At 45.8% G+C, this 13,992-nt stretch overlaps 1 protein-coding gene across 2 annotated transcripts in view; it reads left to right on the plus strand.

Annotated features, from left to right (window-relative positions):
• Window positions 1-13,992, plus strand: part of necab2 (N-terminal EF-hand calcium binding protein 2) — a 148,399-nt gene that overhangs the window by 40,618 nt on the left and 93,789 nt on the right. For both annotated transcript variants that reach the window (XM_043707377.2, XM_043707376.2), the window contains exons 3-4: window positions 7,368-7,476; window positions 13,380-13,405. In XM_043707377.2, coding sequence (XP_043563312.1) covers window positions 7,368-7,476; window positions 13,380-13,405 — 135 coding nt within the window. The remainder of the gene's footprint in view (window positions 1-7,367; window positions 7,477-13,379; window positions 13,406-13,992) is intronic.

The following is a 13,992-nucleotide window of genomic DNA, read 5'->3' on the forward strand; positions in this document are numbered from 1 at the left end:
GTTCTTGAACTCTTAATCTTCTAGCTCAGTGAGAGATTGATAGCTACAGAGTCACAGCTCACTTGAGACAGCATGAATCACCATTTGCAAGATATTTGACTCTGAGGCTTCATTTGGGTGAATGAGCAGCACCTTTTCCCAGTCACATCCACAGGATTGACCAGCTCAGGAACAACAAATAATCCAGAGTTTAGTTGATCTAGAATGAGTTAAGAGCAATTGATTACAGCCGTGATGGTGTTATTATAGAATCCCTACAGTGTGGTAGCAGACCATGTGGCTCATCAAGTCCATACCGACAATCCAAAAAGCATCCCACCTCCTAGCCTATCCCTGTAACCATGCATTTCCCATGGCTCAGCCACCTAACCTGCACATCTTTGGACTGTGGTAAGAAACCAGAGCACACAGAAGAAGCCCACGCAGACACAGGGAGAATGTGCAAATTCCACACAGACAGTCGCCCGAGGGTGGAATTGAACCCAGGTCTCTGGCGCTGTGAGACAGTAGTGCTAACAACTGAGTCATCCTGCTGCCCTTTCACTGAGCTTTACAGATGACATAGCAGTTTATGGGCTGTGAACAGTGTGGAGCTTGAGAAGCAGGAGAACGCAGGCAGTTCCATGGTACTGAAATGCTGTGGTTAGCTCCCTGCATTTGTGGCTCAGAGAGGTTTTAGAGTAGAAATTGCTAAGAAAACCGGAGTGACTGGGGCTTAGAGGGATGCAGTGTCAGGTCAGTGAAGCTGACAGTTGGGGCAAAAGGAAACCCATGTCACCTATAGACCTGGAGTCATGCCAGTGCAACTGAGAGTCGAACATTCATTGTGAAAATCTCAGTTGCAGTGGATTTTGTGGGAAATCCCAATGTATGTCCTTGAAAGAAGACAACTGAAGTCCATCTCAAGGAAGACGGAATCATAGAGATAGACAATATGGAAACAGATCCTTTGGTCCAACTCATCCATGCCGACTAGATATCCCAAACTAATTTAGTGTCAGCATTTGGCCCATATCCCTCTAAACCCTTCCTATTCATATCCCCATCCAGATGCCTTTTAAATGCTGTAATTGTAGCAGCCTCCAGCATTTCCTCTGGCAGCTCATTCCACACACGCACCACTTTCTGCATGAAAAAGTTTCCCCTTAGGTCTCTTTTAAATCTTTCCCCTCTCACCCTAAACCTATGCCCCTCTAGTTTTGGAATCTTCAAAGATTTTTTAAATTCATGATGATGATTGATATCTGGGTGTTAATGGTAAACTCGGGGATCAGTCTTGGTTGTACCTGCCATTTTCTGCATGGCTCATGATGCATTTGACCACGGTTTGCCTATATATCCATGTTTACCTCATGTTAATTCTGGATGCTTGGGTATAAGACAGTTATACTTTTTTTTGGTTTGTTTGGAAATTTGGAATCTTGTGGCTTTATTCTCCTCGGGAGTAATCAGGATTTCGAATTGCAAAAAAGTTACTGGTCCATAACAGGATCATAAATAATTTGGAGTCAAAAAGTGTGGTGCCGGAAAAGCACAGCCAATCAGGCAGCATCCGAGGAGCAGGAGAGTCGATGTTTCGGGCAGAAGCTTTTCATCAGGAATGACGGAACACATTCTTGATGAAGAGCTTATGCTCAAAACGTCGATTCTCCTGCTTCTCGGTTTCCTGCACCACACTTTTTGACTCTGATCACCAGCATCTGCAGTCCTTTCTTTCTCCCATAAATAATTTGGAGTCCACCTTCAACTTGGTGTTGGCAAGCACAGTTTTTGTAAGCAAAAGATGATGTTAAAATATAGTTTTTCAAATAAAATTACTGCATACACTCAATCCAGTCAATGATTTCAAACATTACCTGAATCATAATTAATCTTCTCAAGTTCAATGTTAAAATTCAAAGCTGAGTAGGGAAATGATGTGGGCCAGGCAGCAGTTCCCCAGAGCCCTTGCTGAACTGTTAGCTAAGTTTCAAAAGGAAAATCTCATTTTGGCTGCTCTGGTTTCTTCTATCCTTCTCCATTTTCTTGAAGGTTCATTTCTGAATATGGTTCCCTCTATGAGCCTTTCAGGTTGTAAGCTGGCATGCTGATCACCAGCATCTCTATTGACTAAATGCTGTGGAATTGCTTGTTTGTGTGCTTCAGATATAGGACTCTTATTGTGCCTGTTCCACCTCAACAAATAGATGGCAACCATGTTCTGGTTAATGTATCTGGACAATGGCCTGGCCAATCAGAATCAACTTTGTCTGATTTAAAATGTAAACAGAATTTTTACATTGGCAGTTAACTGTCAATCAACATTAATAGCCAAAGTTCATCATCACACAATACCAGATTATAGTCCAAGAGGTTTATTTGGAAATGCAAGTTTTGGGAGCTCTGCTCCTTCATTCTGTAGTGCTTCAAAAACTTGTACTTCCAAATAAATCTGTTGGACTATAAACTGGTGTTGTGTGACTTTCAACTTTGTCCATCCCAGTCCAGCACTAGTGCCTCCACATCATCAATCTTAATGGGTGCACTCTGCATGGAAACATCTCTTCCAATTTGAGTTCGCCTTCCAATCAATCAATACTGTCTTCTCGCATGGTATGGATATTGGTTTTCACCTTGAATTGTCATTCCTGCAAAATGGCTTGATGAATGTAAGATGAAGAGCTTTGACTAAATGTGTCTTCTTGAGTAGTACTTAAGCTTTGTGCTACCTTATGACTCATTGTCACAAATGTTAAGAGCACCCTGGAGACCAATAATGTGAAAGAACTGAACTTCCAAAACAGAACCAATGGAAAACCTGATGCTCCAGGTTTCATTTCTAGAAAGTCTTACTCTAGCAATCAAACCGAAAATTAGTCTCTGTTAAGCATATAAATGTGAAATCACCTTGGTCTTACCAGACCATAGGGCTGCTCTCTCATTAGAGAGAGAGAGATGACTGATACTGGTTCAACCTGAGGGTTACTGTGTCTCTGGAAAGGGGAAAAATTGAGAAGGAGAGTCCTTTATGGTAAACGTCAGCTAGTATAGGAATTGAACCCATGCTGTTGGCATCACTGCATTACCAACAGGTAAATTGCTGTTGGTTGGTAAATGACCAATTAATGGTAAGACAGATTTTACAATTTACTCAACATATGTGACATAAATCTCAATCACAAGATCCTTTCTCAAAACTCTGCCTTTCTCATGCGGAATTCCAACTCCTTTGAGGATTTACCTTGATTCCCAGCTGACAGCAATGCACAATCAGAGCTCCCTTGGTACTGTCTTTACAAAAAATGACACATGTCTGCAGACCCTCCTCATCTCTGCTTGCGCTGGCTTGAATGATGTAAATCTCCCAGTGTTATCTTCAAGTATCTGAAACAGTTGTAGCAACTGCATATTTGCCTGTTCCGAGCTCCCTCAGAATTAGTCTCTGTCTCCTTCAGTCAGCCTTACTGCACCATTGGAATGATCATCTGAATTCAGTTGACTCTATATTTTCTTAGTCTGGATTAGAATGGTGCTGGAAAAGCACAGCAGTTCAGACAGTATCCGAGGAGCAGTAAAATCGACGTTTCGGGCAAAAGCCCTTCAACAGGAATACGCTTGAAGGGCTTTTGCCCGAAACGTCGATTTTACTGCTCCTCGGATGCTGACTGAACTGCTGTGCTTTTCCAGCACCATTCTAATCCAGACTCCGGTTTCCAGCATCTGCAGTCATTGTTTTTATCTCTATATTTTCTTAGCTGGTTCAACTAGTTTCAGTTTCCTCAGAGATTTTGGTTTACAATCCCAGTTTCTGTTTTAGTTTCCCTAGCTATGACATGGATCCATTTACTTTTATCTGATTTTTTTAACTTTGGATTGTTGGGAGGGATGATGGCAATGTCACTGGACAAGTAATCCAGAAACTCTGGCTAATGCTCTGGGGCTCCAGGTTCATATCTCTCCATAGCAGCTGGTGGAATATAAACTCAATTCATTAACAAAGTTTGAATTCAAAGCTAGTCTCAATAACAGTCACGGTTAATTGTTATAACAACATTAATTGCTGTTAAAAATCATTCATCTGGTTCAGGAAAGGGAGTCTGACATTCCTGGCTGGTGTGAGACCCCACACCCACAGCAAATGTGGTTGACTTTTAATCGTCCTTTCATAGTGGCCTAACATTCCAATCAGTTCAAGGACAGTTAGCACTGCTGCTTCATAGTGCCAGGGACCCAGGTTCAATTCCAGGCTTGGGTAACTGTCTGAAGATTACACATTTTTCCCTGTGTTTGTATTGGTTTCCTCCCACAGTCTAAAGATGTGCAGGTTAGGTGGATTGGCCATGCTAAATTGCCTGTAGTATACAGGCGAGATGGGTTAAGCCATGGTTAAAAAAACACACTGTGGGGTTACAGGGATGGGAGGAAGTGGCTCTGGGTGAGGTGCTATTCAGAGGGTCGGTGGTGACTTGATGGTCTGAATGGCCTCTTTCTGCATTGTAGGACTCTATGATTGAATAAATGCCTGTCCAGTGATGCACACATCCCATGTAAAATAAGCTTTGGAACCACAGATTCTATTAGACAGTCTGATAACCAAGCAGAGCCGAGAGTATGGTGCTGGAAAAGCAGAGCAGGTCAGGCGGTATCCAAGGAGCAGGAGAAGTGATGATTCAGGCAAGAGTCCTTCATCAGGAATGAGGCTTGTGAGCTGAGAGGGTGGAGAGAGAAATGGGAGGGGGTTGTGGGACTGGGGGGAAGGTAGCTGAGAGTGCGATAGGTGGATGGAGGTGGGGGATAGGTCGGAGGGGAGCGTGGAGTGGATAGATGGGAAGGAAGATGGGGCAGGTCATGAGGACGGTGCTGAGCTGGAAGGTTGGAACTGGGGTAAGGTAGGGAGGGGGGAAGTGAGGAAACTGGTGAAATCCACATTGATGCCCTGGGGTTGGAGGGTCCCAAGGTGGAAGATGAGGCATCCTTCCTCCAGGCATCAGGTGGTTAGGGTGTGGCGATGGAAGAAGCCCAGGACCTGCATGTCCTTGGCGGAGTGGGAGGGGGAGTTGAAGTGTTCGGCCGCGGGGCGGTGGGTTGGTGGGGTGTGTGGACTTGACAAGACAGTCGCAGAGGGAATAGTCTTTACAGAAGGCGGATAGGGGAGTGGAGGGAAATATATCTCTGGTGGTGGGGTCCACTTATAGGTGGCGGAAATGGTGGAGGATGATGTGATGTACATGGAGGTTGGTGCAGTGGAAGATGAAATTCCACCACAGAACACACCAGATGGCCTCCTTCTTCAAAGGCCTCAATTTCCCCTCCCATGCGGTCGATGATACCTTTCAGTGCCCCTTATCCACTTTCTGCACCTCCGCCCTTGAACCTCACCCCTCCAACTGCAACAAGGACAGAACCCCCCAGTCCTCACAAACCACCCAACCAACCTCCGGATACATCATATCGTCCTCTGCCATTTCCGCCACCTACAAGTGGACCCCACTGCCAGACATATATTTCCCTCCCCACCCCTATCTGCTTTCCATAAAGACCATTCCCTCTGCGATTCTCTTGTCAGGTCCACACCCCCCCAGCAACCCACCCTCCCCTCCCAATACCTTCCCCTGCTACCACAGGAATTGCAAAACCTGTGCCCACACCTCCCCCCTCACCACCGTCCAAGACCCCAGAGGAGCCTTCCACATCCACCACAGTTTTACCTGCACTTCCACACATGTCATTTACTGTATCCATTTCTCCTGATGCGGTCTCATCTACATTAGCGAGACAGGACACCTACTCGCAGAGCGCTTCAGGGAACATCTCCGGGACACCCACACCAACCAATCCCACCACCCTGTGGCTGAACATTTCAACTCCCCCTGCCATTCAGCCAAGAACATGCAGATCCTGGGCCTCCTCCCACTGTCACACACTAACCACCCGACACCTGGAGGAAGAACGCCTCATCTTTCGCCTCGGACCCTCCGATCCCATGGCATCAATGTGGATTTCAACAGTTTCCTCATTTCCCCTCCCTTTGGATTATCCCAGTTCCAACACTTCCAACTCGGCACCACCCTCATGACCTGTCCTACCTTACCATCTTCCTTCCATCTATCTGCTCCACCCTCCTCTCTGACCTATTACCATTACCCCCACCCCCATCTACCTTATTGCACTCTCAGTTACCTTACCCCCAGCCCACCCCCCCCTCCCATTTCTCTCTCCACCCCTCGGCTCACAAGCCTCATTCCTGATGAAGGGCTCTTGTCCGAAATGTTGATTGTCCTGCTCCTCGGATGCTGCCTGACCGGCTGTGCTTTTCTAGCATCATACTCTTGACTCTGGTCTCCAGCATCTACAGTCCTCACTTTCTCCCTGATAACCAAGCAGCTTCTTTCGCACTCAAACATTTGGGGAACTCCCACAATCTGTGTTCAGCAGCTATTACAGTAAATGAGACACTGTTTCTACATCACACTGACAGAGTAAATGGGCCAATGTAGTACAGTCTCTGTTAGATAATAACACCAGCTCAGAACTCTTCAAACCAGAGAGCTTGATATCCTGGTCGATGGGGTTACTGGCACCTTCACTATTGACCCTTTCCTCTTGACCTTGGGGAGCCATGAGATAGGTGAGGACAGGCAGGGGGAAAGCAGCTGGAGAATGCTGAGGCCTGACCCACTGAGAGGCCTGTGGGCCTACACAGCAGACTGAAGCCAATCTGAAGGGCAAACTCTCATGTAAAGAGGCAGCATGATTCTGAGAGAACTGTTCATCACTTTGGGTAGGGAGGGCAGCAAAGAATGAATAATGATTTACTGTCATTTGTACTCTACAATGAACAACACAGCAAAATACGGCGAAAAGCTTCAACTGTTGCCACAATCCGACACTATCTTGCATATTTTATGAAGAAAAAAAAAGACAAAGCTAAAAGATGAGGCGAGCACTGGATGATGATGCCAGGTATTGGGATAGTGGAACCATCGCTTTCCTCTGACCCAAAGACTGTGTGTCCCATAAACCAGTCAGTTGTGAAGGAGTTGCCAGAATTGATCATTAGGATTAGAGAGACAAAACAGCTGCTTGCATATGATTGGAGAGTGTCAGCACGACATGCTGGTAATCTGGTGATACAGATTTTGTAGTGTGTGACAGAGAAAAGGATTACAGTGAATCCTGTGTTTCCTGAGAGGTGGTAAACAGTGTTCCTCAGGGATTTGTCAGAGAACCTGAACTTTTCACAGTGAATATTATTAATAACAACTGTTTGGGAGGGATGGAGTGTTGTATATCCATGTGACACTAATTTCAGACTGATATCTTTTGATGCGACATGCGTTGATTGCATGTTCCTGTTACTAATGGCCCTTTTGTTCATTTGGTTTCAGATGATGGTAAGTTGTCCTTGGACGAATTTCGGGCCTTTTTCTCAGATGGAACCCTCAATGAAGAAGAACTGGAAAACCTCTTTCATACAATAGACTCCGACAACACCAAGTAAGGCAATCTCTTCCTTGTGTATCTGACTATTCCACTTGGGTCTCTGTAACATAAACTGAAAAAGGTGTTGCTGGAAAAGCGCAGCAGGTCAAGCAGCATCAAAGGAGCAGGAGAATCGATGTTTCGGGCATAAGCCCTTCTTCAGGAATGAGGAGGGTGTGCCAAGCAGGCTAAGATAAAAGGTAGGGAGGAGGGACTTGGGGGAGGGGCTTTGGGAATGCGATAGGTGGAAAGAGGTTAAGGTGAGGGTGATAGGCCGGAGAGGGGTTGGGGGCGGAGAGGTCGGGAAGAAGATTGCAGGTCAAGAAGGCCGTGGCAGCACGACACCTGGAGGAAGAGCACCTCATCTTCTGCTTAGGAACCCTCCAACCACAAGGGATGAATGCAGATTTCTCCACCTTCCTCATTTCCCCTCACCCCACCTTTTCTCAGTCCCAACCCTCGGACTCAGCACCACCTTCTTGACCTGCAATCTTCTTCCTGACCTCTCCGCCCCCAATCCCTCTCCGGCCTATCACCCTCACCTTAACCTCCTTCCACCTATCGCATTCCTAACGCCCCTTCCCCAAGTCCCTCCTCCTTACCTTTTATCTTAGCCTGCTTGGCACACCCTCCTCATTCCTGAAGAAGGGCTTATGCCCAAAACGTCGATTCTCCTGCTCCTTGGATGCTGCCTGACCTGCTGCGCTTTTCCAGCAACACATTTTTCAGCTCTGATCTCCAGCATCAGCAGTCCTCACTTTCTCCTCTCTGTAACATAAAGACTATTCAGTCTCAGTTTCAGCCTGTGCAGGAGATAAATGTGTCACCCATCCTGCTTTTGGATAGCCTATTTAGGAACTTCATTAAGGGCGCAAAGCAATAAGGATAAGGTACATGGTTGGTGGCAACATGTGTTTGGCGATCCCAAAACAGGAGGATCAAGGTTAAACTGAAATGACAGCCTCAGATTGGACTTTGTCAATGGTTAGTTTTCAAGATATGCATGCCAATGATCAATTTAGTGTAGGGCATTTGAAAATAGAGATTGTGTCTTGCCAGTTTAATGTGGACACCTCATCAGTCGACTGAGCCAATATGGCAACAGCCTAATGCTGCTGGAAGTGACGTGAAGCACATTCAATAACAACTTTGAAAAGAGGAGCAGATAAATATTTAAAATAGAAAGGAAAACAATGGCAGAGTTATGGGGAAGAGCAGGGCAGTGGGAATAATCGCATAGTTCTTTCAAAGAGGCACATAGTGGGGTGACAGAGCCAATCCCTGAATTACTGGAAAAGATATTGAAATTTTTTTTTAACATTTGAATTCTACTATTGAGCTCCAACCGGTGTTTAATTGCCTGCCCTGTTCTCCCAGTCCTTTGATATAAAATATAGATGACCCAGTGTGACACACATTAGCGTGACTGCATTGGAGAGCTCAATGTAATTGAGTCTGTTCTCAGTATTTATTGGGCTGTCCTCACTTAGTGTCACGCTCTATTCTGCAAGTAGTGTTTACTTTATGAACTGTGAAAGATTGGGGTCAGGTAAAAGCATTATTTAAGCAATATTCTGTGTTGTTGTGGGTGCTGTGCTTGTCTGAAAATTAACTGCTGAGTCTCTATGTGGAGCCAATGTGACCAGCAGTTAACTCCATCAATGGTCTTACAGACAAAATTGTTTCAGAATCAATTCACTGACCCCGTTCTGTTATAGTTTTCGTTGTTGGGTGAGGCAGCTGTGGAGTCCCTCTGGTGATGTGTAATTAAGGGGGCAAATCCAGGCCAGTGGGCAGTACAGTTGGGAGGACTGATTCGATTGAATCCTTGCCACATTCAGTTGTGAATGATGGTGGACAATTACACAACTCACTGGAGGAGGAGGCTCCACAAATATCCCCCTCCTCAATGATAGAAGAACCCAGGGCAAAAGATAAGGCTGAAGCATTTGCAGCAACCTTCAGCCATGGCCTCCCCCCAGTGGTCCCCAGCATTACAGATACCAGTCTGCAGCCATTTCGATTCACTCTGCGTGATATTAAGAAAAGTTGGAGGTGCTGACTACTACAATAGGGCCTGACAACATTCCACAACAGTACTGAAGACTTGCAGGATTGTCTGCCAATGATTTCATAATGTTCACCATTCATGACTCCTCAAATACTGAAGCAGTTCATGTCAATATGCAATAAGATCTGGACAATATAATGATACTGGGTAGGCCAGTTAGGACTGAGGTGAGGACAAATTCCTTCACTCCAAGCATTCTCTCCTACAGAAAGCTGTGAAGGTCAAGACACCAAGGGTGGCACGGTGGCTCAGTGGTTAGCACTGCTGCCTCACAGCGCCAGGGACCTGGGTTTGATTCCAGCCTCAGTCTGTGTGGAGTTTGCACATTCTCCCCGTGTCTGCGTGGGTTTCCTCTGGATGCTCCACTTTCCTCCCACAATCCAAAGATGTGCAAGTTAGGCTAAACTGTCCATGGTGTTCAGGGATAGTGTAGGTTAGTTGCATTTGTCAGGGGTAAATATAGGATAATAGGGTAGAGGAATGGGTCTAGGTGGGTTACTCTTCAGAGGGTCAGTGTGGACTTGTTGGGCTGAAGGGCCTGTTTCCACACTGTATGATTCTATGAAATAGAGAATTTGCTACAAGCTAAAATTAACAATGGGAATGGGGAGAATGTGGAAGTCTGGCACTAAGATAGAGGATCATACTGAATGGCACAAAGGTCTCGTTGCACTAAATGACCCATCTTTGGTCCAGTTTTCTGTATTTCTAAACGTTGGCTGTGAAACACTTTGGGACATATTGGGTGGGGGAAGTTGGTTTCCAGTTGCAGACTCACCCGCTGAGTTTTGGAGGTTGGTAACTGATTTGTGATGTGGGGAATTTAGTGGAAAGCCGAGCAACTGAGTTCCCCATGGCAGATGTAAGTATCTGTTTGTCATGGACCCAGAGACTGTGAGCTCAAACGCCGCTCCCATCCCCAGGTGCTAGAGCTCTGCTTATAAACCAGACATGACAGATGGGGAGAGGATCTCACTGATACTGAGCCAGGATTATATTGTACTGAATTCAGAACCTTCCCCAGCCCCTGATATACCTGAGCCAGGACCATCTGTGTCCATGGCCTGCTGGAGATCAAGGCAGTGAGTTCCTCCAGTACATATCTGTACACTGGAATCCGCAGTCACATCCAACCTGGGCTCATGTCGTGTACACAGCTACGGCTGGCTTTGAGAGAGTTATGTTCTGTGTCCGGTGCACATCTTGCAAGTAACCTGTACAGATGTCCACAGAGGTGACCTGTTATGTCACCCTGACTTGCCAGTAAGACCATCCACATTGTGATCCCAGCTCAGCTCAGACTCCGTCAACATAGGCTCTGCCACACAGACTGATTTTGAGGAGATCAGCAGGGCATGGATTTACAGAGTGCAAGTGCACAAAATGGATCAGAGATCCCAATGAAAGCTACTTTTATAATTATCCTCAATGGTGACAGAAAAGTGGAATGCTAAAGCTGGTAGCTGAGATGATTGGACAGTGTAGCAAGAACTTTATGGGGAGCTTGTTGTACAGTGGTAGTGTCCATATCTCTGAGGTGGGAGACCTGGAATAAAATCCCACCTACTCCAGAGGTATGTCATAACACTTCTGAACATGTTGATTCAAACATACTGTATCTAGCCCCATTCTATCCCTGTCCTCGAAGGGTTTGATAAGGACAGTGTAGAGGAAGCTTTACTCTGTCTCAAACCCAGTGCAGTACCTGTTCTGGGAGAGTAGAAAGAGCTTTACTACCAGTTTGAAAGAGTAGTGGGATCTTTACACCTGTGCTGCACCGGTCCTGACAAAGGACAGTTTTGTTCTTGCAGGTTTCCTCATCCCTGTGCAGTCCCTTGCCTTGTTTGTGTTGATCTTGTCTCAGTCCCTCTTGCTCTCTGTCTGTCTCTCTTATTCTGTGGATCATATAGGGTCTCTTTTCTCCCATTTCTCTGAAATCACATCATGATTTTGTCATGGTTTGATCTCACTGTCTTACCGATTGCTGTTGTACTAAAATTGACACTGACCAGGTGCAAAGGCTCCCATGCATAAAGTTGCTGTGAGTTACAGTCAGTTTCACACAAGTAAGATTGCAACTAAAATGCCTTGTCCTCTTTGCATCATTGATTTGCTGCAGACCTGCTCTTACCACTCGATGTAACAACACAGATCATCAGAACACAGCCTGTGAAGTGTGAAACCAGTTAGCCCTTTGAACAGTAACCATGCCCACATATTTTAATCTTCGATCTCCCCTAGAGTGAGCTTCACATAGCAGAAAGACGTGTTCTTGTTTCACAATCTTTGATTGTTTCATAACACCAGGTTATAGTCCAACCGGTTTAATTGGAACTTGGTGTTGCGTGATTTTTAACTTTGTACACCCCAGTTCAACACCAGCATTTCCAAATTTTGACTGTTTCACACTGCTTACAGCCAATACCTTTGAAGTATTGTCACTGTAATGCTGCAAGTGCGGCTGCTAATTTGTGCACAGCTAGGCTCCCGTAAACAGCAATTCTCTCAGCTCCTAATCATGTTGTGATTTTGATTCAGGGTTAAGTATTGACCAGGACTTGGGGACATCTCCCCTACATCTTCTCTGCCCAATGACTTGCAGTGAGTTGACAGAGACGAAACATGACCTTGATATGACGTGTCAAGCAAAAAAGACAGTGCCGTTGACAGTTCAGCACTCCCTCAGTGTAGCACTGGGAAGGTCACCCAGCTGCTGTGGTTCTGTTCGCCGAGCTGGAAGTTTTTGTTGCAAACGTTTCGTCCCCTGTCTAGGTGACATCCTCAGTGCTTGGGAGCCTCCTGTGAAGCGCTTCTGTGGTGTTTCCTCCGTCACCCATCTCTTGTGCCTCAGCCATTGTTGTGGAACTCGAGGACAGAAGTTGACAGTCGCATTGGGATTGAGAATGTTTCCCCGTTGGATCAAGGATTGTGAATTTGGACTTCATGACTCATCCTGGCATTGAGGCCAGGAGGAGGAGAAGGAGCTGTGTCCCAGATGTGTATTGGAACTGAAGGCTACTGCTGTCTTCATGGTGTCTTAATGTTGTGGGACTATGCTGGGGCTGCTTGACAGTCCACTGTGGGCACCTTTAGCCTGTTGACTGTAAGTAACCAGACCAGACAGTTACAGTTTGCAGCATCAGGTTCGATCCAAGTTTTAGGCCTCATTGTTTAAACCGAATGGTATAGCTCCAAATTTAAGATTAGAGTGGTGCTAGAAAAGCACAGCAGGTCAGGCAGCATCCGAGGAGCAGGATTCCTGTATTCCTGCTCCTCGGATGCTGCCTGACCTGCTGTGCTTTTCCAGCACCACTCTAATCTTGACTCTGATCTCCAGCATCTGTAGACCTCACTTTTGCCTAGCTCCAAATTCTCCTAGTTATGGCAAATAATCCACTCCCTGACAGATACAAGGACATTTGAAGTTCCCCTTTAAAACCCAGGATGATTTTTCTGGAGAAAATCATGTTAGCATGCAGTACAGCAACCTACTGCTTAAAATAGCATTGTTGCTACAGCAACCACTTGAGAGACACTGAACATATTAATACATACTGCTGGATGGTCGTGCTGTAGTTGCCAACTTGACCTGTTTTATCGGTTGGTTGAACATTCCCCATAAGAATAGAGTGGATAGGAGGAAGGAAAGATGAGAAAATAAGGAAGGAATGGGCCTGTTGGTGACTGACTGCAATCTTTTACTTTTGGTATTGGAGTCAAAAGTCAGATTCTAATATTCTGTCACATCAAACTGAAAGTAATCTTGCTGGTCTGTCGATGCGTTGAAGTAATAAATGTATTTCTCTCTCCTTGTCTGTCTTTCTATCTCCCTTTTTGTTTGCTGCAGTCATGTGGATACTAAGGAGCTTTGTGGTAAGTCAGAGAATCCATGTCTCCCACTGTTAGGGTAGCAGCTTAATCAGGACCAAAGGGCCTCTGTCTAGTGATAGTCAATGTATGTTCACAGCAAAGACCTGAATTCAGACACCCAACCTGCTGCTGTAAATGTGTGAGCTTTGTCTCCTTCTATTGGCCATACTGCTCAACTAGAGAGAATCCACAACACCCAAGGCCTTTAGGAAAACCACCGGTGCCATAACATACCTCGATCTTGCTGGCTGCGTCAGCTGCAGTGTTGGTGAAGGTGATGTCAGTCTAGGATAGGCTTCTTTCAACAGCGGAGACTGGGTGACACATGCCCACTACTGGGCCCCGATGTACCTTACCCCCTGTGCCAGTGCCAGGCCTGCCCACTCACCTTTGAAATTAGGTTGGCATCCCTCACCGGTCAGAAATACCGTTTCTTTGAACTACATTTGATGTGTCACTGAAATGTGCCAGTTTTATAATTGGCACTGAGCTGCACATTAAACTGCGACATTAAACTTCCATTGTTGAGTGGACTCCTGAAATTGGCACTACACTTCCAAAACTGAGCTCAGACAGCAGGCAGTATCTGC

This window comes from Chiloscyllium plagiosum, unplaced genomic scaffold (assembly GCF_037043375.1).
Source record: "Chiloscyllium plagiosum isolate Xiang-an unplaced genomic scaffold, Cpla_swu_hap1 HiC_scaffold_17, whole genome shotgun sequence".
Taxonomy (NCBI): domain Eukaryota; kingdom Metazoa; phylum Chordata; class Chondrichthyes; order Orectolobiformes; family Hemiscylliidae; genus Chiloscyllium; species Chiloscyllium plagiosum.